This window comes from Equus przewalskii, unplaced genomic scaffold (assembly GCF_037783145.1).
Source record: "Equus przewalskii isolate Varuska unplaced genomic scaffold, EquPr2 ChrUn-13, whole genome shotgun sequence".
NCBI classification, from domain to species: Eukaryota; Metazoa; Chordata; class Mammalia; order Perissodactyla; family Equidae; genus Equus; species Equus przewalskii.
Genome location: NW_027228750.1, coordinates 4,752,845 through 4,777,941, shown reverse-complemented (window position 1 = coordinate 4,777,941; position 25,097 = coordinate 4,752,845). Strand labels below are relative to the sequence as shown.

Below are 25,097 nucleotides of genomic sequence, written 5' to 3'. Positions count from 1 at the left end.
TACTTATTCCTAAACCAATCATTGTAGTTAGGGGATAGGGTAATCTAGCCCAGCCTGATCTGGATGACCACTCTTGGAGACAGATCAGCCTCCATCAAACTGCGTGAACTTAGCAGGATTACTGTGGAATTTACAATAAAGAAGTCTTTTTTAGGAAAGAATGGTGGCAAAATTAAAAACATAGGTCTTCTATAGAAGTGTTATTAGAGCCCATAGAAGAGGCATCTAATTCAAACTTGAGTTAGGACAAGCATCCTGAAAGAGGTGGCCTTCAGTTTGAAACCTTAGATTAATAGGAATTAGTGTAAGGCAGAGGGGTGGACATGATGTATGAGAAAGCCTGAAAGTATGAGAGGGCCTGTCGTTTTTAAGCAACTATAAGAAGTTCATTTTGGCTATAAGGTAGCGTTTAAGACAGTGGTGATACTGGACAGAGTAGGGAAAGATGAAAGAGGGGAGATGAGGATGGGGAAATGAGGATGGGAGGAGGTGAAGGTAAATCATTTAAGGTCTCATAGCTATATTTGGGAGTTTGAAGTTATTGAAGAGTTTTGATATGAAAAGTGTCATAATCCTATTTACACTTTAGAAAGTTGTAAGACTATTGGAATAGTCAAAGGATGAGATGAATGAATATTTTTAGGGGCTTACAATGGACCAGAAATATTGTAGGTTCGTTATATATGTTATTTAACCAGAAGTCATATTATTGCTCATTTTATGAATTGGGAAATTGGGACTCCAAAGGGTAAAAAATTTTGAAAGGCTACGTGACAAGTAATAGAGCTGGCCTTCTAACATTCTTTAGACTATGCTACATTTTTTACTCTCAAGAAGCTAGTTTTTTCTTTGTTTTATGTTTACTAAATTCAACCAGAAAAAACTGAATTTAATCGCCTAACTTGTATGTAATTCCGTACTTTAAAATTTGTGTCAGAGGCTGCTGCAAAACACTAGTTTTGTTTGTGATAGGGAAAAACATGAATTTGATGTTTAATGTAAAATAAAAATCCTCTACTAAGAATTCAAATTTATTTTACCAATGTAGAAAATGTTAGTGATGAGTTAAGGGAAAAAACCTGAAATGCAAGACAAGTTGTTAGCATACTAAAGCTTTCCAAGGTTGGATTTCAGTTTACCTCTTGAAACAGTTTCCCAGAAAGAATCCAAGTTGCAAATATTTCTCAGCTACTTTGCCTGACACTGAAATTTGTTACACTCTTCTTTTCCCCATCCACTACCTTATCTCAGACATTTATTGTTTCATACATACTTTAGCTGACCCTAAAATTGCTCATCTTTAAAATGGAGAAAATAATCCCTGTTCTTTGTATATCATTGGGTTATTACAAGGTTCAGATTAATAAATGTGTGAAATATGTATTTAAGATATTGTAAACATTTATATACAAGACAGTTTTTAAAAATTCAAGATAAACTGGGAAGACTGATAAAATATTGCAAAGTGATACTGGGCTAAGATAAGAATGATGAACATTAGCATAAAAACATTAGCAATTTATTTTAGAAAAAGGATACTGAAACTGGGAGAACTGATAACTATTTCTGTGGAAATATAAGACAAGTTTATAATTTCTGGAAGATACTCATAGAAGAAAGAAATTCTGTTAACATTTTTAATCTGATGTCAAATAATATTTTTTAGGCTCGAAGCATTGAATGTGAAGTTTTAAAAAAAGACAAACAAATGAAGATATTGGAAAACAAGGTATTATCAAATTGCAAAAAAATGTTTGTGAATAGAGACTTTGTACAATATACGTATGACTAAATTCTTTAGGGCCAGCCTTTACTCTGTCCTGTACAAAGAAATCTCAATTCACCTTTGAAGGCTTTGAGGAATAATGTCGGATTTTTACTGCAAGTTTCTTTGAAGAGGCTCTACATTCAGAAGTTTTGCACAATGCTTTCAAAGGGCAAAGGTTCATTAAACTCGTCTGTAGCTATCTCTTCCCTTTCCCCAAATTTCATATTCTTAGCAGGTGCATTTGTTGTGGATATCCTTAGAATGGCAAGATGCTTTTAAAAATCATTCTTAGACATTTCTCCCATTCCTATAATCAAGGTTGCTGTGGGAAAATTTCTGTTCTCTTTATGTGAAGTGTTTTTTCTGCCTGAGTCCCCATCCCGATTCATTTATCCTTTCTCTACACCTCACCACATGCTTGTCCTAAACTTGACCTTCTATACAGTGAGTAGTCCTCTGGAAAGTATAATTCACTTTCTACAATTCTGACATCTAATAATCAACACCATCTTCTTCTACCTAGAATTCTGGTGAATAAAATTCGTTTCTATGTACATGGATTATTTTACTTAAAAACGAACTGTGATAATTTAAAGCCTTTTCAAGAATTTCTTGGCATTCCAACAAATATATTTATCTTAATTAGCCTTAAATTTGGAGATTATTTAAATGTAAAAGGAGTGAAAACTTGTTATTTTAATTTTCATTACCTTGTTCAGAAGGAAGAGAAAGTGAGATGGGACAGTCAAAATTACATTCAAAGTTAATAGTTCTGATGTCCTTATCATTAGTAAAAAATACACATTTTTTGGACTGTGTAGTAATGCCAGTTATAAAGATGGTTTTTTAGGAAAAGCTGAGTAGGAGAAAGGTATGGTCATCACCATTAGCTCTCAGGGGAATAAGTTTTAATGGTCTGAAGAAGGGAGAAATACATGAAACGTGCTTTCTCGGGCAAAGTTATAAATGGGTGATGCTTCAAACTGATATTCTTTAAATTTGTCCAGCATTCGTTTGGTAAGGCCAAGAAGTAACCAATTTTTCTGCCTCTATTGAGTTTTAAATTTTACATTTTTTATTACCAGAAGTTTTAATTAGTTCTTTTAAAAATATGTTTAATCATCTTTTATAGTCTCCTGTTCTTGTTCATAGTTTCAAGCCTTTAACTTTTAAAAATATGTTAAGTGTTTTAATTTGATATTCTTTGTCTGATAATTCCAGTGTCTGAAGTCTTTTCAGATCCAATTCCACTTTTTGTTCTTTCTGCTCATTGAGCCTTTTTTTTTTTTTTTTTTTAATGATACCTTGGAATTTATTTGTGGGAATTCTTTGAGGCTTGTGTTGAAGTTGATACCCTTCCAAAAAGACTTTCTTGGGAGCGCTCCTAACCAGGAACCATTTTAAACTAAATTCTCCACTTTAAGTTTTTCTAGATCATAGAAGTAGTATGAATTCAGCTTATAAAACCATATAAGGCCAGCTCATGGCTACAAATTATCAGGAAAGATTTTCATGCCTTTCACTCAGTGCTGGGGTCAAGATAGACAAGTTTCCTTACTGTTCCCTTCTGTGTGGCAGATTTATTTCTTGTTTACACTTTCACTGAGTAGTTAAGTCCTTTGAGATTTTGGCTTTATACAGGATTGCATTCTTGGATTCCATACTTTTAGTGAGCTCTCAGTTTTATTTCCTATCTCCCTTACCTTAGGTAGGTTTGGCAGGTATCCTTAGGCCAAATGCTGACTTTGGTGTTAGTGCCAAACTTACTATTATCACTTTAAAGTGATAACATCAAGTAAGCAGATTCCTTACTTTCTAACCATTTACTTTTAAATTATTTTTATTAGAAAGGTTGTTCAGAGTATTTAGGTGGCTTTTCTGCCAAAAATGGAAATCTTTGATGTTTTTAATAAATAAAAATTCTGTAACCCAATAATTTCACCAGCTAATATGTTTATACCAGTCAAATTGGCATGAAAATCAGTAAAATATTTCTCACTTTTCTATAGTGTTTCTTCCTTAGTCTTCTTTTGAGTTTTTGCAATAAACCATTTGTGGGAGATGGGGCACATTACAATTTAGATAAAATAAATTACTTGTGAACAGCAGTGCCAAATATTATTCAGTTTCAGAACAGTAGCTGACTATTGACTGCACGTGACTCTTGCAAGAAGAATACTTAACAGAATATTTTATGCTAATAAGGGAGATTAAAAAATTTTTTCCATCGGAGTTTCTTTCTACTTTGAAGGAAATTTGAAAAATTAACATATCTGTGATGTTTTAGGACCCTTTAGAAATCTGTGCTGCTTTTATGGTACTCCAAATATTTCTTGGGCTAATACCTCTTAGTCCAATTCTGCCTGTGTACCCAGGTGACATAGTCCCTCAAAGTGAGATAAAAAAAAGTGGGTTAGCTGATATTTCTATAAAAAGAGTTAGAATGTAGTTAGGAGGAAATAGAGTACCATATTATTTCCCTTTCCCAAATATAATAAGTAAAAGAGACTCAGAAATGAGAAATGGGGAATAATGAGGAGGGAAGAAGACAAATTATCGTTATTCCTACCTCTGGCTGTGGCTTTTCAAAATCCAGTTAATATTGTAATTCAGCCTTCTATATAGGGTTGACCAAGAGGCACATTTTCCTTAAAGTGGTTGAATTCAAATGTTCTTTAAGTAGATTAAGAAATGGTAAGAATTTCACATTTTTGTTGAGATAACCTTTATGTAAATTCATACTTGTTCACATGATTTTTGACATTAATGGAATTATTTAACAACGTGATTTTTGAAGTGACTTCTATATTACTTTATGCAATCTTTTTGTTAGTCTGAAATTACTTATTTTGACTGGAATATTGAATAAAATAATTATAATTTCTCATAATTTTTTAGTGTAACAATTTAAGGAAACAAGTTGAAAATAAAAGCAAGTATGTTGAAGAACTCCAACAGGAGGTATGTGCTGATTCCCAAAATCAAACTATTTTTAAAAATCCCTACTTTTTCACTATAGTGTTTTTTTTCTTTGAAAGATTGGCACCTGAGCTAACATCTGTTGCCAGTCTTCTTTGTTTTCTTCCCAAAGTCCCCCCAGTACCTAGTTGTATATTCTAGTTGTGAGTGCTTCTGGTTGTGCTATGTGGGACGCTGCCTCAGCATGGTTTGATGAGTAGTACCATGTCTGTGCCCAGGATCCAAACCGGTGAAACCCTGGGCTGCCAAAGTGGAGTGCACAAACTTAACCATTTGGCCACGGGGCCGGCCCCTCTCTACAGTTGTTGAGAATAAGTCTTTCCTTTCCCTTTAGTGATTTCAGTCTAAGTGGCAGTGTATGTTTGAATCACTTTGGTACTAAACATACTTCTTTATTTTTAACTTTTAACAGAATAAGGCCTTAAAGAAAAAGAGTACAGCAGAAAGCAAGCAACTGAATGTTTACGAGATGAAGGTATTTGGAATCTTTATTCTTGTTTTTAAAATATTAGTAAATAGATGAGAATTTAGGAATTTTATACCCTTCATTTATATTTTAACAGTTATTTTCAAACATTATCTTTTGAGGTTGTGGGAATCAAACCTTTTAGTTGTAATAGAGTGCTCATCTATGATTTAGCTGTGTTAAAATCTTGGCCATATTTTGTTTGTCATCTCGTTCCCAATTCCTTGAACAATGACCTACACTTAGTAAGCACTCAATAAATAGTTTTTGAATCTTGAATGGAAAGCAGTGGTTGTCAGTATATTAAATATGTGCCTTTTTTGGGAAAGCAAAAATCTTATACCTTCTTTTAATACTAATTGAAATTAAAAGTATGTAAATATTGTGATTAGAAATGAAAACAAATAAGTCTCATAAACTGCTGGAATTACATATAAAAGAAGTTGATACGTATATCTTGTAATTCAGCCTTTCTTTATCTAGGTAGAATTAAAAGAAATATACAAAATATTCTTAGCAGCCTTACTTGTAGGAGTCCTAAACCGAAGACAACATGGATATCCATCAATAGCATCTTTTTTTTTTTTTTTTTAAAGATTGGCACCTGAGCTAACAATTGTGGCCAATCTTTTTTTTTTTAAATTTTTTCTGCTTTATCTCCCCAAATCCCCCCTGGTACATAGTTGTATATCTTAGTTGCAGGTCCTTCTAGTTGTGGCATATGGGATGCCACCTCAATGTGGCCTGATGAGCGGTGCCATGTCCGCACCCAGGATCCTAACCCTGGGTCACTGCAGTGGAGTGTGTGAACTTAACCACTCGGCCACGGGGCTGGCCCCCAGATCAGTAGCATCTTATAATTCAATAGAAAATGACTCTAAGATGACTCAGATGTTAGAATTAGCAATTCTTTCATGCAGCTATTATAAGTATATTCAGTGATGGAAAGGAAAATATGATTATAATGAAATAACAGATGGGAAATCTCAGTGAAGAAATGGAAACTTTAAAAAAGAATCAGATGGAAATTCTAGAAGTGAAAAGTAAAATATCTTAAACAAACAAACTTCAGTAGTCCTACTAGTAGATTGAAGACGGATGAAGAAAGTGTCAGTGAACTTGAAGCTGGATCAATAGAAATTATCTAGTTAGAGAAATACAGAAAAAAAAAAAAAAGGACATGGTACCTCAGTGGCCTGTGGAACAATATCAGGTGGTTTTAGATGTGTAATTGGAGTCCCTGAAGAAGAGGAGAGAGAGAATAGGGCAAAAGAAAATTATTTGAAGATTTCTCACATTTAATTAAAAGATAAACTTCCAGATCTGTGGTTCTTAGCAAATCCACAGTAAATAAATAGAAAGAAAACCATACCTAGGCAGGTATGTTTTAGTCAAAGTGCTAAATCTAAAGATAAAGAGAAACTTTTAAAAGCAGCCAGAGAAAAACATCACATTGCATACAAGGAGATAGTGACACAAATGATGGCTGACCTTGAATCAGGACAGTGAAGCCCAGATAACAAAGGAAAGACATCTGTAAAATGCTGATAGAAATAAACTGTCAAACCAGAATTCTGTATGCAGCAAAAATAAGGACATTGAGAACTGCACTAAATGCTAAAGAAGTGTGATAGGAATTTTTTCAGGCTGAAGGAAAATGACATCAGATGAATACTTGAATCAGTGGAAGCAATGAAAAGTGCTAGGAAATGGTAAACATGTAGTTGAATATAAAAAGCTATGTATTTTTCTTCTCAATTTTTTAAAGGGTTTATATGGCTACGTAAAGCAAAAAAAATTGCTATTATAGAGTTAATAAGATATAGGACAACCATAGGACAAAGGACAGGAGGGTAAATACAACTTTTGTTGAAAGATTTTTACATTATGCACGAAGTACTACAATATTAAGTGTTAAGTAGACTATGGTAAGTTAGTGATACACATTTTCCTCCCTAGAGCAGCCACTATAAAATAATGCAGAGACATAGTGAAAAAGCCAATAAAGGAATTGAAATGGAATACTAAAAAATTTTGATAAACCCAAAAGGAGAAGCAAAAAAACAAAAAAGAGACGACATGAATAGAAAGAAAAGACCAAAATGATATATCTGAACCCAGCCATATCTGTAATTACCTTAAGTATCAATGGGCTAAATATTTTAATAAAAAGTTAGAGATTATTAGTCTGTATTAAAAAATCAAGGCTGACCACTCATAGGTGGAAGTTAATATATTGACAAGGAGATCTGATCGGTGGTTACCAGGGAAAAGGGGGGGTGGGAGGAGGGCACAAAGGGGGAAGTGGTGTACCCACAACATGACTAACAAAAATGTACAACTGAAATCTCACAAGGTTGTAATCTATCATAACATTAATAATAAAAAAAAAGATATTTAAAAAAAAAATCAAGGCTGAACCATATGCTGCCTGTAAGAGACACTCTTTATTTAATATAAAGATACAAAGAAGTTGAAAGTAAAAAGATGAAAAAAAAGATATACTCTGCAAATAGTAAGAATAGGAAAGCTACAGTGACAATTTTAATAACACATAAAATAGATTGAAATATAAGGAGTTTTATCAGAGATCCAGAGGGGCATTTTATAATGATAAAGGTGTCAATTAATCAAGAAGATACAATGATCATGGATATATTTATACTTAATAACAGAGCTTTACAATACATGAAACAAAAACTTAAAAAACTAAAATGAGAAACAGACAGTTTCATAATCATAGTTGTAATACCTCTCTTTCAGCAACTGATACAACTAGTAAAAAATTGATAAGAATATAGAAAATCTGAACAACACTATTAACTACCTTGACTTAATTCACGTTTGTAGAATACTATAGTTACAACTGTAAATTCTTTTGATGTGCATGTAGAATGTGTAGCAAGATAGATCATATGCTGGGCCATAAGACAAGTCTCCATAGATTTACAAAAGATTGAAGTCTTACAGAGTATATTCTCTCACTACTACAGAATTAAATTAGAAGTAAGTAACCATAAGATATCTAGAAAAACCTAAATATTTGGAAATTATACAACACACTAGTAAATAATTCATGGGCCAAAGAAGAAATCACAAGAAAAATGAGAACTTATTTTAAACTGAATAATAAAGAAGTATAACATATCAAAATTTGTGGGATGCAAATAAAGCAGTTCTGGGACGGAAATTTATAAACAATATTTATTTTAGAAAAGAAGAAATGACCTAGGTTTTCATCTAGAAACTGAAAAAAGGTGAGCAAATTAAACCCAGAGAAAGTAGATAAAAGGAAATAAAAATAAGAAGAGAGATCCAAGAAATAAAAAAGAGACAAAAAATTAATGAAGTCAAAAGTTGATTCTTTGAAAAATATTAATAAAATTGAGAAGCCCTTAGCAGGATTGAATACAAAAAGAGAGAATAAAATTCACTAAAGGCAGGAATGAAATAGAACATTATTAACATACACACTATAAATATTAAAAGATAACAAGGGGATGTCATGAACAACTTTATGCCAATAAATTTGAAACCTAGGTGAAATGGGCTAATTTCTTGGAAAACCCAATTTACTAAAACTGACACAAGATGAAAGGGAAAATCTGAAGAGCCATGTATCAGGAAAATTGAATCTGTTATTAAAAATGTCCTGGAGAAAAATCCAGATTTGGAAGGTCTCACTGGTAAATTCTAACAAACACTTCAGGAAGAAATAATACCAGTCTTTCACAAACTCTTCCAAGAAATAGAAGAGGGAGAATAATTCCCAACTAGTTTTTTGATACTAAATCCTGACAAAGACATTTACAAGAAAATAAAATTACAGACCAATATACCTTATAAATATGGATATAAAATCCTTAACAAAATATTAGTAAAGCTAATCTAGTGATATGTTAAAACCATATTACATTGAACAAGTGGGGATTTACCTTAGGAATGTAAGATTGGCTTAAGATTTGAAATTCTCAAATTTTTGAAATTATCAAATACTTTATTCTATTAAGTAATAAAAGAAAAATTATATAATCATCTCAATGGTTGCAGAAAAGCATTTGACAAAATTCAATACTCATTCTTGATACAAATTTTCAATAAACTAGGAATAGAAGGAGACTTCCTCAGTCTGATACAGAACAGCTACAAAATACCTAAAACTAGCATCATGCTTAATTATGATAGGCCAAATTCTTTCCCTTTAACATCAAGAACAATGTCTGCTCTTCAACATTATATTGGAAGTTCTAGCTAGCACATTAAGACAAAAAGAAATAAAAGGTATATAGATTGGAAAAGAATATGTAAAACTGTCTCTTCTTAAGTGATGTGATTGTCTACATTGAAAATTCTAAGGTTTTTACAAAGGCGGTAGTATACTAGTGAGTGAACTTGGCAAAGTCATAGGACACAACGTCAATTGCCAAAAATCAGTTGTCTTTCTATATATAAATACAGCTACTAACTGAAAAATGAATTTTAAAATACAATGCCACTTAACAGTAGTATCAAAATCCATATAATAGAGATAAATTAAATAAAATATGTGGAAGACTCATACACACAAAAGTACCAACATTGCTGACACAAATTAAAGAAGACCTAAGTAAGTACATATGTATCATGTTCATTGATTGGATACCTTAATATCTTTAAGATGTCAGATTTTCCCAAATTGGTCTAGAGATTCCATCAATCCCCATCATAATTCCAGCACTTTTTTTCTAATTTATAGACCTTGACAAGCTGCTTGTAAATGTATATGAATGTTCAAAGGACACAAGAATTTTGAAAAAGCAGAATCAGGTTGGAGGATTTAGGCTCCCTGATTTGAAGATTTACTATAAAGCTACAGTAATCAAGACAGTATACTATTATGAGGATAACAAAGAGATCAATGGACTGTCATAGAAAGTTCAGAAATAGACTAATTGACATGTGATTGATGGATTTTCAGCAAAGATGCCAAAAAAATTCAATGGGAGAAATGAAAGTCTTTTCAACAAGTGTTCTAGAATAACTGGATATACGTATGGGAAAGTAAAAAACCTCGACTCCTACTTTAAACAATAGACAAAAGTTAATTTTGAATGGGTTATAGACATAAAATCTTAAACTCTAAAGCTTCTGGAAGAAAACATAGGAGAGTATCTTTATGGCCTGGAAGTTAGCAAAGACTTCTTAGGAAGGGCACAGAAAGCAATATTCATAAAAAATATGATAAATTAGACCTCATCAAAATCTCAAAGATCTGCTTATCAAGAGGCATCATTAAGAAAATAAATAGACAAGGTACAAAGAAGGTGAAAATACTGACAAAAAACACATTTATTTGAAAGACAACATATATCCGGAATATATAAAGAACTCTTAAAATCAACACTAAAAGATTCAAAATGGGGAAAAGACAACAACAAACAAAAAGCCTGATTAAAAAATGGGCAAAAGACTTGAATAGACATAGTTAATAAAGAACTCCTATACATCATAAAGTAACTGATGAAGCAAGCAAATAGATAAATGGGTGAAAGACATGAATAGAGATTTCACAGGACAGAAAACATCAGGAGTTAAACGTATTACATAATTTTTAGGAAAATGTAAATTTAGTGACAAGACTTCAGTCAAATATTTTTGTCTGATGCTATCAGCTGTTGATAAGGGTGTGAAGCAGGCAAAACTCATAATATTGTTTCTAGGAATTTAAATTGGCATATGTACTTTGGAAAATAATGTCATTATCTGGTAAAGGTGAACATGCAGCCTGCCCTATGACCCAGCAATTCCAATTCTAGGTATCTACTGCAGAGAAATTTTACACACTTACACTGGGAGATGTTTACAAGAACATTCACAGCGTTATTGTGTATACTAATCCCATATTGGAGACAATTGAATACATTAATAAACCATAGTATATTCATACCATGTTACACTACTTAGTGAAAATGAAGGAACTGTGTTTACACACATAAATACCTGAAACATACTGCTGAATGAAAAATGCAAGACACAAAAATATGCATACTATGAAAACATTATGTAAAATTCAAAACCAAAAAACTCTGAAATATTGATACATAGTTGTGCAGTAAAGCTATAAAGAAGAGCAAGGGAATAATGAATATTAAATTAAGAATCTTTGTTACACTTGAGGAGGTAGAAGGGGAAAACTAATGAAGAGAGGCACTCAGAAGCCTTTATCAATGTTGATAATGTTCTGTGTCTTAAAGTTGGTTGATTCATGGGTACAGAATACAGTCTGATTAATTGTTAAATTAAGCATACTTCCCTTTCCCAGTTCCTGTCCTTGCTTATACCCCCTCCTCAGTTCTAATTCAGCCCTTAGGTAATAAGTGATTTTGGAAGGTGGATGCTAATTAAGAGTCCTCTTTCTTTTGAAAATTACTATATTTGAGTCATATCTACATGACTCAGTAAATATCCGTACAAAGTAAATGAAAACAATTGGAATTGAAGGTGTTGATTATTTACAGAAAATTAATCTCATTGAGTATGCTTTTCGATGAAATCTGTTTTGTCTATTTTTCTTTAGTTGATTATGCTTTTAGTGTCATTTCCAAATCCATTGTTGTGAATGTTAACTCCTATTTTCTTCTAAGATTTATAGTTTTAGCTATTGCGTTTAGATCTTTAATCTGTTTGAGTTAATTTTTTTACATGGTGTCGAGGTAAGGGTCCAACTTCATTCTTTTCTATGTGAATATCAGTTGTTTCAGCAGGATTTGTTAAAGAAACTATTCTTTAACAAATTCTATTCATCAAAGGACACTAGCAAGAGAGTGAAAAGATAACCCATAGAATGGGAGAAAATATTTGCAAATCCTATATTTGGTAATGATCTAGTATCCAGAATATATAAAGAACACTTCCACTTCAACAACAAATACCAGTCACTGAAGGACACATACTGCATGATTCCACTTATATGAGGTACCTAAAATGGTCAGACTCATAGAAGCAGAGATTAGAATGGTGATTACCAGGGACTGGGGGGAGGGGGAAGTGGAGAGGCGTTATTCAATTTGTATAAAGTTTCGGTTATGCAAGATAAATTAGTTCTAGAGGTCTACTGTACAGCATAGTGACTATAGTCAGCAATACTGTATTGTGCATTTAAAAATTTGTTAAGAGGGTAACTCTCATGTTAAGTGTTCTTATGACAAAACCAAAAAACAAAGGAAACTTTTAGAGGTGCTGGATGTGTCTATTACCTTAGTTGTGGTGATGGTTTCATGCATCATATGCATATGTCCAAACTCATTAAATTGTATAATTAAATGTGTGTGTTTTTTTTGTTTATCAATTATACTTCAATACAGCTGTTTTTTTAAAAAAAAGAATGTTTTTTCTTTGAATCACATGGGTGTTCTGTCCAAATGGAATAGTTACTTTTTGTAACAAAAGATACTGAACGAAGACTAAGCAATTTAAATATTGTTGATAAATTCATTAAAAATAAAAATATGGCTGCCTTTAAAATATTGCTTGTCAAGACTAACTACATATTTTATGGGAGAAGATAGATTTTGTGAAAAATAAAGCACATCACATCATATGAAAAATGTAAGGAAAATGACCCAACCATAATTTACATGAATAGGTAGTCTTTTAATGTTCATAAAACCACAAAATGAATACAGAATATTTTAAAATAATCCTCAGCATTTACTAATGTTCATGCTATTTTCTTTACTTAAAGGTCAGTAAATTAGAGCTAGAACTAGAAGGTGCCAAACAAAAATTTAGAGAAATGACTGACAGCTATCAAAAAGAAATTGAGGACAAAAAGATATCAGAAGAAAATCTTTTGGGAGAGGTAGGAAAAACTAAATATGTTTGAGAATTTGTTATGCTAAAACTCTATATTTGTTTATTAGTATTTTAAGAGAAAACTAATAATTCTTAATGTTTAAATTATGATTTTGATCTAATAAATTTATATTAGGGACAATTAATTAGTTTCTTAAGAAGCTAAAAATATCCTTGTTATTCTAAGTATTTGAGTATTGAGTAGTGTATAATTATTTTGAAAAGATTAAATGATCATTACGGTGTTATACTGTCATTCTCACTTGATAGATCAAAACATCCTGAAATAAACCAAAACACTAATGCGTTTTCTACTTGCTTTTCTAATTTTCTCATGTTTGATTTCTGTGTTTTATGTGGTCTTCACATTTAGGTTAAATTTTTTTTTGTGCATTAATTTTAAGAAATGCTTTTCATTTATTTGAAAGGTTGAGAAAGCAAAAGTAATAGCTGATGAAGCAGTAAAATTACAGAAAGAAATTGATATACGATGTCAACATAAAATAGCTGAAATGGTAGCACTTATGGAAAAGCATAAGGTAATTTTTTTCTTTTCTAATGTGTAATGAAAATTATTAATCAGAGCTTTATTTAAACATAAAAATGGTGAAATCAAGGTAGCACTCTGATTTGTCAGAGAGAATTATTGTCTATGCAACAATGACTAGTTATAGTTGGAATACCCTTGATCTTCCGTTTCTCAAAGTTTGATCTTAACCAAACAAAGCTGAGCTTGGGTGTCACTTCCTTGAGGAAATCTCTTCTCATCATCTATGATGGATGGAAGTAATCACTTTTTCTGAATTTTACCTAGTTGCCTCTTACAGTACTTTCCACCTTATATTTATTCAAGTACATACCCAGGACATTTATCTCATTAATATTTGTATCCTCTACATGTGGCTAACACATACTAGCCTAAACGAATTTTTGTCAATGGAATAAATAGATGAAAGGCTTAATTTTTGTTGTGTTTGCAGGTGTGCCCTATTTTTTTTTTTTTTTTAAGATTTTTTTTATTTTTTTTCTTTTTCTCCCCAAAGCCCCCCAGTACATAGTTGTATATTCTTCGTTGTGGGTCCTTCTAGTTGTAGCATGTGGGACGCTGCCTCAGCGTGGTTTGATGAGCAGTGCCATGTCCGTGCCCAGGATTCGAACCAACGAAACACTGGGCCGCCTGCAGCGGAGCGCACAGACTTAACTACTCGGCCACGGGGCCAGCCCCTGCCCTATTTTTTTATTGTTGTTTTAAAATAATCATTTTGTTAGGGAATTAAGCCTTATTCTCTTCAAGATTTGAAGAGTAGGTGGGTTATACCTACCTATTCATCTTTAAAATTTGTTGCTGGGATATAACATTATTATGAGGTAGCCAGTGAGGATTTGAAAAAATATTTTAAGTGACATTTGAACTCATAGATTTAAACATATTTGGTATGTCTCAGTGTAGTTCAGTTTTCATCCTTGTTTATACTCAAATTGTCTCATCTTTGGCCAGTGGGAGCCTCTTTAAAGTGGCTGGCAAGTCCTTTGACTTGACCCTAATAGTCTCTGATAGCTTTCTTCCTTTCTGTGATGACAAAATGTTCAAGACTCATCTTGTGTTTCTTGCCCAAGATCTGGAATCAGCCGCTTTTCTAAGAGGTTCTGGTGTTTCTAGCCTATTTTTTAAATTGTGAAATTCAGTGATTCTAATTAAAAAGAATTATTTCTTGCTCTTGTGTTAGATTATTTTCAAGACTGTTATCTATGTTTCATTGTTTATGTTTGATTAAACATATAATTGAAAAATTAAAAATATATGTTCAAATATATATATTACTGAATTCATAAGCATCATTTTCTGAAAATATTAAATCATAAAGATATTGGCCTTATTAAGAGATAATCTATTTGGGGTCTAATCTACCTAAATGTTTTCTCTGTTTAATGTAGCACCAATATGATAAAATCGTTGAAGAAAGAGACTCAGAGTTAGGACTTTATAAAAGCAAGGAACAAGAACAGTCATCAATGAAAGCATCTTTGGTGAGATAAAGAACAAATAGCAGTAAAAGCCAATTTTCATGTCAGTATGGCTGGTGGTAAAGAATAATATTAAATAAAACCATAATGTTTGAGCTATAGAATCAAAGAATCTTAGATCTGAAAGGGAACTTATAGAACTTATAGTTAAGTGGTTTTCCAATATAGTTTTTGAAATGGTGGTATGAACTCTTTCTAAAATGAAAAGCAATAAACTACAGTTAAGATAAGTTTGGAGCTCTGAGATTAGGAGAGGATGAAGAGGAGAGATACAATAGTATTAAATATTTCTTTAGAGAAAATTATGAAAAGTTTATCTAAATGAAATCTTTAGTTATGTTCCACTAGCAGCTTTCATATTAGTGGGCTTTTAAAGTGTATATATTTTATGAGTGAATTTGTTTCTCTATAAAACTAAGTTTATTTGTAATCCTACTTTGCATTTTCATTGTCATGAGAAATATATGGATGCACTTATAGACTTCATGTTTCTTTTTCTTTAGGAGATTGAACTATCCAATCTCAAAAATGAACTTTCATCTGTCAAGAAACAACTTGAAATAGAAAGAGAAGAAAAAGTAAGTTTTGTGACATTATAGATAAAGTAATTGTAAGGTTAGGTGCAACTTCACATTTTTATAAGTGTGTCATATTAGAAAATAATATGATAAATTTGGGCAACTAGGGATTAGCTTTTTTTCCCCACAAAAGTATTTAGCATATTCCCTTGTTTAAATATTAAACACATATATATGTACACTTTAAGAGTAGGCGTGCTTTTAGATACACTATAAGTATTTGAGAAATATTATCTCATATATTATAAAATGCTTATATATTTAGATGTGTTTTTTTAGCTGTTCATCATGTTTCAGAAAAAAATGCTTTATATTTCTATGGTGTTTTGAAATTTGTAAAGTGAATTGACTCACACTTTAAAATGACAAATACTGTTTATCCTTTTTTGCTTCCTATACAACAGGCACTGTGCTTAGTACCCTACTCCCATCTAACTTAATCTTTACAACAATATTATAAAAATACTTATTATCTTCATTTTTACAGAGGTTAGGTTAAGATCACAGAGTGAAAATGTAAAATGGCTTAGAAATTAAACCTAAGTCTATTTTGCATGAGTCCAAATCCTGTTCTCTTCATTACTCTGCAACAACCTAGATAATGTGCACTTTCAATTTCAAGCCTTTCTGCATTTGTTCACTTTGTTTCTTGCATTTAATTCCTTTCTTCCTTTTATGGAAAATCTCACACATCTTTCACCTTGCAAAGATGAACTTATTGTATATAGTATTCCCATAGCACTTTGTTCTGACATTAAAATAATTATGTTACTCTGTGACCTCCTTATATTTCAAGTTCTTCAAGGGCTAGGATTACATCTTATTTATCTTTGTTTTCTGTTTATCTGAGCACAGTACTTGAAAATTTTCTTTCAATAAACGTTTGTCAAAGGAATGACTAAATGGCTTTTTCTTTACCTGCAATAGTTAATATACATACTTACCTTTATCCTACTGTTTCAGTAGAAGAGAACTCCTGGTCTTTAATTACTCTTAATTTGTTTTTCAGTTTTTCCAGTTTTATTGAGATATAATTGACATACAGCACTGTATAAGTTTAACGTGTACAGCATAATGATTTAACTTACATAAATTGTGAAATGATCACCACATTAAGTTTAGTTAACATCCATCATCTCATATAGATACAGAAAAAAAGGTTTTTTTTCCTTTTGATGAGAACTCTTAGGATTTACTCTCTTAACAACTTTCAGATATACATACACCAGTGTTAACTATGGTCATCATGTTGTACATTACATCTCTACTGCTTATTTATCTTGTAAATCTTATAACTGGGAGTTTGTACTTTCTGACTACCTTCATCCAATTCCCCATCCCCCCACCCTCCACTTCTGGTAACCACAAATCTGATCTTGTGAGTTTGTTTGCTTTTTAGATTCCACATATAAGTAAGGTTATGTAGTATTTGTCTTTCTCTGTCTGACTTATTTCACTTAGCATAATGCTCTCAGGGTCCATTCATGTTGTCACAAAGAGCAGGATTTCCTTCTTTTTCATAGCTGAAGAATATTCCATTATATATATATATATATATATATATATATATACACACACCGCAACTTTTTTTTAATTGTGAAATGATTGCCCCAATAAGTGTAGTTAACATCTGTCATCCCATATAGATACCAAAGAAAAGAAAAAGAAAAAAATGTTTTTTCTCCTTGTGATGAGAGCTCTAAGAATTTACTCTCTTAATAACTTTCATATGTACCATACAGCAATGTTAACTGTAGTCATCATGTTTTATATTACATCCCTAATACTGATCTTATAACTGGAAGTTTGTATCTTTTGAGCACCTTCATCCAATTCACCTTCCTCAAACACTACACCTCTTATAACCACAAATCTGATCTCTTTTTCTATGAGTTTAGTTTTTTCCTTTGTTTTTAGACTCCACATGTAAGTGAGATCATACAATATTTGCCTTTCTCTGTCTGACTTATTTCACTCAGCATATTGCTCTCAAGGTCTGTCTTGTTGTCTCAAATGGCAGGATTTCCTTCTTTTTCATGGCTGAATAATGTTCCATTTATATATATATACTACAACTTTATCCATTCATCCATCAATGGACACTGAGGTTGTTTCCATGTCTTGGCTATTGTAAATAATGCTTCTATGAACATGGGGGTGCAGATATCTCTTTGGTATAGTATTTTTGTTTCCTTTGGATACATTCCCAGAAGTAGAATTGCTGGATCATATGTTAGTCCTACTTTAATGTTTTGAGGAACCTCCATACTCTTTTCTTTAGCGGCTGTACCAATTTACAGTCCTACCAACAATGAAGAAGGGTTCCCTTTTCTCTACATCCTTGCCAGCGTTTGTTATCTCTTGTCTTTTTGGTGATAACCATTCTAACAGACGTGAGCTCATATCTCATTGTGGTTTTGATTTGCATTTTCCTAATGATTAGTGATGTTGAGCACCTTTTCATATGCCTGTTGGCCATTTGTATATCATCTTTGGAAAAATGTGTATTCAAGTCCTTTGCCCTTGGTTTTTTTTTTTTTTTTTTTTTTTTTGGTGAGGAAGATTGGCCCTGAGCTAACATTTGTTGCCAATCTTCCTCTTTTTGCTTGATGAAGATTGTCGCTGAGCTAACATCTGTGGCAGTCTTCCTCTGTTTTATATGTAGGATGCCACCACAGCATGGCTTGATGAATGGTGCATAGGTCTTCACCTGGGATCTGAACCTGCGAACCCTGGGCTGCCAAAGCAGAGCGCCACTGGGCCAGCCCCACATTTTTTAATTGGATTGGATTTTGCTATTGAGTTATTTATATGTTTTTTTGATATTAACAACTTATTGAATACATTGTTTGCAAATATTTTTTCCCATTCTATAGATTATCTTTTCGTTTTGTTGATTTCTTTCTTTTCTTATTTTTGCTGTGCAGAAGCTTTTTTAGTTTGATATAGTCCCTCTTGTTTATTTTTGATTTTGTTGCTTGTGCTTTTGGTGTCATATCCAAAAAATCATTGCCAAGACCCATGTCAAGGAGATTTTTCCCCTTTTCTTCTATGAGTTTTATGGCTTCCTGTCTTACATTTCAGTGTTTGGTCCATTTCAAGTTAATTTTTGAGAGTGGTGTAAGATAGGGGTTTGGCTTCATTCTTTTACATGTGAATATCTGGTTTTCCCAGGACCATTTATTGAAGAGACTCTCTCTTCTCCAGTGTGTATTCTTTTCTCCCTTGTCAGATATTGGTTGACTGTATTCATGAGTTTATTTCTGGACTCTTGATTCTGTTCCATTGATGTATTGTCTGTTTTTCTGCCCTTACTATACTGTTTTGATTACTATACCTTTATAATATAGCTTGAAATCAGGAAGTGTGATGCCTCCCGCTTTGTTCTTCTTTCTCAGAATTGCTTTGACTTCTTAGGGTCTTTTTTGGTTTTATGTAAATTTTAGGATTTTTTCCCTACTTCTGTAAAAAATGTTGTTGGAATCTTGATAGGGATTCCATTGAATCTATAGATGACTTTGAGTAAAATGGACATTTTAACAATATTAATTATTCCAATCCGTGAACACGGGATACCTTTCCATTGGTGATTTCTTTCATCAATGTTTTGTAGTTTTTAGTGTAGAGATCTTTCACCTCCTTGGTAAAATTTATTCCTAAGTATTTTATGGCTTTTGATGCTATTGTAAGTGGGGTTGTTTTCTTTCTTTCTTTTTCAGATAATTCATTGTTTGTGTATAGAAATGCTACTGATTATTGTATGTTAATTTTGTATCCTTCAATTTTACTGAATTCGTTTATTAGTTCTAACAGTTATTTAGTGGAGTCTTTAGGATTTTCTCTATATAAAATAACGTCCTATGCAAATAGAGACAATTTTTCCTGTCCAATATGATGCTTTTATTTCTTTTTATTTCTTGATTGTTCTGGCTAGGACTTCCAGTATTATGTTGAATGGAGGTGGTGATAGTGAGTATCCTTGTCTTGTTCTTGATCTTATAGGAAAAGCTTTCAGCTTTTCACTATTGAGTATAATATTAGCTGTGGGCTTGTCATATATGGTCTTTATTATGTTGAGGTACATTCCTTTCCTGCCCAGTTTGTTGAAAGTTTTTATCATTAAAGGATGTTAAATTTTGTCAAATGCTTTTCCTGTATCTGTTGAGATGATTATATGATTTTTATCCTTTATGTTGTTAATGTGGTGTATCACATTTGTTGATTTGCATATGTTGAACTATCCTTGCATCCCAGGGATAAATCTCACTTGATCATGTCATATCATCTTTTTAATGTGCTGTTGAATTCTGTTCACTAGTATTTTCTTTAGGATTTTTGTATATATGTTTATCAGGGATATTGGCCTGTAATTTTCTTTTCTTGTAGTACCCTTCTCTGGCTTTGGTAACAGTTGGTAATGCTGGCCTTGTTAAAATGAGTTAGGAACTGTTCTTTCCTCCTCAATTTTTTGGGAAGATTTTGAGAAGGATGGTATTAATTCTTTTTTGAATGTTTTATAGAATTCACCTCTAAAGCCATCTGGTCCTTGGCTTTTATTGTTGAGAGAGTTTTCATTACTGATTTACTCTCCTTATTTGTTATTGTTCTATTCAGATTTTCTGTTTTTTCATAATTCAGTCTTGGCAGGTTGTATGTTTCTAGGAATTTATCTGTTTCTTCTAAGTTATCCAATTTGTTGGCATATAATTGCGCATAGTGGTCTCTTTTGATCCTTTGTGTTTCTGTGGTATTTGTTGTAATGTCTCTTCTTTCATTTCTGATTTTATCTATTTGACTCTTCTCTCTCTCTCTTTTTTTTTGCTGAGGAGGATTTGTCCTGAGCTAACATTTGTTGTCAATCTTCCTCATTTTGCTTGAGGAAGATTCGCCCTGAGCTAGTATCTGTACTAATCTTCCTCTAATTTGTATGCAGGATGCCACCACAGCATGGCTGCCGACAAGTGATGTAGGTCTGTGCCTGGGAATTGAACCCAGACTGCTGAAGTGGAGTGTGCTGAACTTAACCACTAGGCCATGAGGCTGGCCCCTTCTCTCTTTTTTTATAGTCTACCTAAATGTGCCAGTTATGTTTATATTTTCAAATAATCAACCCTTAGTTTTGTTGACCTTTTCTATTGTTTTTATGGTTTCTATTTCATTTATTTCTCCTATGATCTTTGTTATTTTCTTCCTTCTGCTAACTTTGAGTTTAGTTTATTCTTCTTCTGTTTTCTTGAGGTATAAGGCTAGGCTGTTTACTTGAGATCTTTCTTTTTTCTTTATGTAGGTGTTTATCACTGTAAACTTTTCTCTTAGAACTGCTTGCATCCCGTAATTTTTGGTATGCTGTGTTTCCATTTTCATTTATTTTAAGATTTTTTTTTTTACACCTCCAGGTATTTTATTAAATTAGATTGCTAGTAGCATCATTGTTAAGCCAAAGGGTATATTCATTCTTAAGACTCTTCATACATATTGTCAAATGGTTTTTAAAAAGTTAAACTACTGTATACTCCTACCAATTGTATATAAAGGGGTCCAACTTGCAAGTTATTTCATTTTTGACTTTAATCTTATTCTTCATTAAGAGTAAAGATGAATGTTTTCACATTTATTAGTTCTTTATGTTTTCTCTTCTAATAATGATCTGTCTTATCCTTTTATATATTAGCATGTTAATGGTAATTATCTCTTAGAGTCAATTAAGTCCATGTGCATATATAAGCATTTAAATTTAGGATCTTGTAATGACAATAGAAAGATGAAGATCTCATCCTACACTATAGAATGAAAACTATATACTTAAAAATACAATTTTATGAACAACTAACCACAAATAATGTAATAGCTTGTGGTAGTGTCCACTTAAAATCTGAACAATGCTGCCTAATGTTTTACTGTTTAACCATTTCCTGCTCATTTATTTGTGGGCTACATTAACAAAGCAATTTAAGTTCAACTGATTATGTCTCTAAAATTAACACATTTCTTGGAATCATAGTAAGGACAAAAATGGAGTGGTTATAACTAAGGATCTCTTACAATGCCAATTGTGATATGATTACTTTTTAAAGACAATTTTTACATTAGCATTCATTTCTCCACCCCCCTCCACATCTAATTGGTTTTGTCATTCTGCATTTTTTTTCAGTTATTTTATTGTGGTCATAATGGTTTATAACATTGTGTAGTTTCAGGCCTACATTATTATTTATCAGTTTCTGTATAGAGTCCATCGTGCTCACCACCTGTAGTCTGATTTTTATCCATCTCCATATGTATGTACCACTTTACTCCTTTTGCCAACCCCTCAACCCCCTTCCCCTCTGGTAACCACTAATCTGTTCTCTTTCTCCTTGTGTTTGTTTATCTTTCACATATGAGTGAAATTATGCAGTATTTGTCTTTCTCTGTCTGGCTTATTTCACTTGACGTCATACCCTCAAGGTCAATCCATGTTGTTGCAGATGGGACAATTTTGTCTTTTTTTTATGACTAAGTAGTATTCTGTTGTGTGTGTGTGTGTGTGTATATATATATATATATATATATATATATATATACACCACATCTTCTTTATCCATTCGTCTGCAGAAGGGCATTTGGGTTGCTTCCAGGTCTTGGCTATTGTGAATAATGCTGCAGTGAACATAGAGGTACATAAATCTCTTTGAATTGTTGATATCAAGTTCTTTGGACAAATACCCAGTAGTAGGATAGGTGGATCATATTGTATTTCTCTTTTAAATTTTTTGAGAAATCTCCATACTGTTTTCCGTAGTGGCTGTATCAGTTAGCATTCCCACCAGCAGTGTATGAGGGTTCCCTTTTCTTCACAGCCTCTCCAATGTTTGTTATTTTTTGTCTTGATAATTATAACCATTCCAACAGGTGTAAGGTGGTATCTCATTGTAGTTTTGATTTGCATTTTCCTATTAATTAGTGATGTTGAACATCTTTTCATGTGCCTTTTGACCATCTGTATTTCATTTGTTCATATTCTCTGCCCATTTTTTATTGGGTTGTTTGTTTTCTGTTGTTGTTGAGTTGTATGAGTTCTTCATGTATTTTGGATATTAACCCCTTGTCTGACATATGATTTGCAAATATTTTCTCCCAGTTGGTGGGTCCTCTTTTCATTTTGTTCATGGTTTCCCTTGTCCTGCAGAAGTTTTTAGTCTGATATAATCCCATTTGTTTATTTTTTCTTTTGTTTCCCTTGCCTGAGTAGACATAGTATTTGAAAAGATACTGCTATGACTGATGTCAAAGAGTGTACTGCCTATGTTTTCTTCTAGGAGTTTTATGGTTTTGGGTCTTAGATTCAAGTTTTAATCCATTTTGAGTTAATTTTTTTGCATGGTGCAAGGTAATTGTCTATTTTCATCCTTTTGCATGTGGCTGTCCAGTTTTTCAAACACTATTTATTGAAGAGACTTTCCTTTCTCTGCTCTCTGTTCTTGGCTCCTTTGTTGATTATTAGCTGTTCATAGGTGTGTGGTTTTACTTCTGGGCTTTTAATTCTGTTCCATTGATCTCTGTCTGTTTTTGTACCAGTACCATGCTGTTTTGATTACTATAGCTTTGTAGTATATTTTGAAGTTAGGGATTGTGATGCCTCCAGCTTTGTTCTTTGTTCTCAAGATTTCTTTGGCTATTTGAGGCCTTTTGTTGTTCTGTATAAATTTTAGGATTCTTTGTTCTATTTCTGTGAAGAATGTCATTGGGATTTTGATTGGGATTGCATTGAATCTGTAGATCGCTTTAGGTAGTATGGCCATTTTGACTATGTTTATTCTTCCAACCCATGAACATGGAATATCTTTCCATTTCTTTATGTCTTCTTCAATTTCTTCCAATAATGTCTTATAGTTTTCAGTATACAGGTCTTTCACCTCTTTGGCTAAATTTATCTCTAGGTATTTTATTCTTTTTGTTGCAATTGTAAATGGGATTGTATTCTTAATTTCTCTTCTGCTACTTCGTTATTAGTATATAGCAATGGAGCTGATTTTTTGGGAAGGTTTTATTTTTTTCCTTTTTTTCCCCAAAGCCCCCCAGTACATAGTTGTATATTCGTAGTTGTGGGTCCTTCTAGTTGTGGCATGTGGGACGCCGCCTCAGTGTGGCTCGATGAGCAGTGCCATGTCCACGCCCAGGATTCGAACTGACGAAACACTGGGCCGCCTGCAGCAGAACGTGCGAACTTAACCACTCAGCCATGGGGCCGGCCCCTGGAGCTGATTTTTGTAAGTTGATTTTCTACCCTGCAACTTTGCTGTATTGTTGATTATTTCTACTAGTTTTCTGATGGATTCTTTAGGGTTTTTTGTTTTTTTTTTTTAAAGATTTTATTTTTTTCCTTTTTCTCCCCAAAGCCCCCCGGTACATAGTTGTGTATTCTTTGTTGTGGGTCCTTCTAGTTGTGGCATGTGGGACGCTGCCTCAGCATGGTTTGATGAGCAGTGCCATGTCCGTGCCCAGGATTCGAACCAACGAAACACTGGGCAGCCTGCAGCGGAGTGCGCAAACTTAACCACTTGGCCACGGGGCCAGCCCCTAGGGTTTTCTAAATATAGCATTAGGTCATCTGCAGACAGTGAGAGTTTCATTTCTTCCTTTCCAATCTGAGTTCCTTTTATTTCCTTTTGTTGCCTGATTGCTCTGACCAAAGCCTCCAGTAGTATGTTGAATAGGAGTGGTGAGAGTGGACACCCTTGTCTTGTTCCTGTTTTCAGAGGGATGGCTTTTAGTTTTTCACTGTTAGGTATTATATTGGCTGTGGGCTTGTAGTAGATGCCCTTCATTGTGTAGAGATACTTTCCTTCTATACCCATTTTCTTGAGAGTTTCTATCATTAATGGATGTTGGATCTTGATCTATTGAGATGATTATGTGGTTATTATTCCTCATTTTGTTAATGTGGTGTATCACATTGATTGATTTGTAGATGTTGAACCATCCCTACTTTCCTAGTATAAATCCCACGTGATCATGGTGCATGATCTTTTTAATGTATTGCTATATTTGGTTTGCCAATATTTTGTTGAGGAGTTTTGCATCTGTGTTTATCGGTGATATTGGCCTGTAGTTTTCCTTCTTTGTGTTGTCCTTATCTGGTTTTGGTATCAGGATAATGTTGGCCTCATTAACTGAGTTAGGAAGTGTTCTTTCTTCTTCAATATTTTGGAATAGTTTGAGAAGGATAGGTATTAAAAGTTTGAATGTTTATAGAATTCTCCAGAAAGCCATCTGGTCCTGGACTTTTATTATTTGGGAGGTTTTTGATTACTGTTTTGATCTCTTTACTTGTGAGTGGTCTGTTCAGATTTTCTCTTTCTTCTTGATTCAGTTTTGGGAGGTTGTATGAGTCTGAGAATTTATCCTTTTCTTCTAGGTTATCCAATTTGTGGGAATATAGTTTTTCATAGTATTTCTCCTATAATTC

The 25,097-nt window shown here is 32.8% G+C and overlaps 1 protein-coding gene across 7 annotated transcripts in view; it reads left to right on the top strand.

The window, feature by feature from the left end:
- The window catches only part of SYCP1 (synaptonemal complex protein 1), a 129,991-nt gene that overhangs the window by 70,771 nt on the left and 34,123 nt on the right, over window positions 1-25,097 (top strand). For all 7 annotated transcript variants that reach the window (XM_070607629.1, XM_070607633.1, XM_070607630.1 and 4 more), the window contains 7 exons: window positions 1,667-1,729; window positions 4,667-4,729; window positions 5,160-5,222; window positions 12,937-13,053; window positions 13,475-13,585; window positions 14,982-15,074; window positions 15,575-15,649. In XM_070607629.1, coding sequence (XP_070463730.1) covers window positions 1,667-1,729; window positions 4,667-4,729; window positions 5,160-5,222; window positions 12,937-13,053; window positions 13,475-13,585; window positions 14,982-15,074; window positions 15,575-15,649 — 585 coding nt within the window. The remainder of the gene's footprint in view (window positions 1-1,666; window positions 1,730-4,666; window positions 4,730-5,159; window positions 5,223-12,936; window positions 13,054-13,474; window positions 13,586-14,981; window positions 15,075-15,574; window positions 15,650-25,097) is intronic.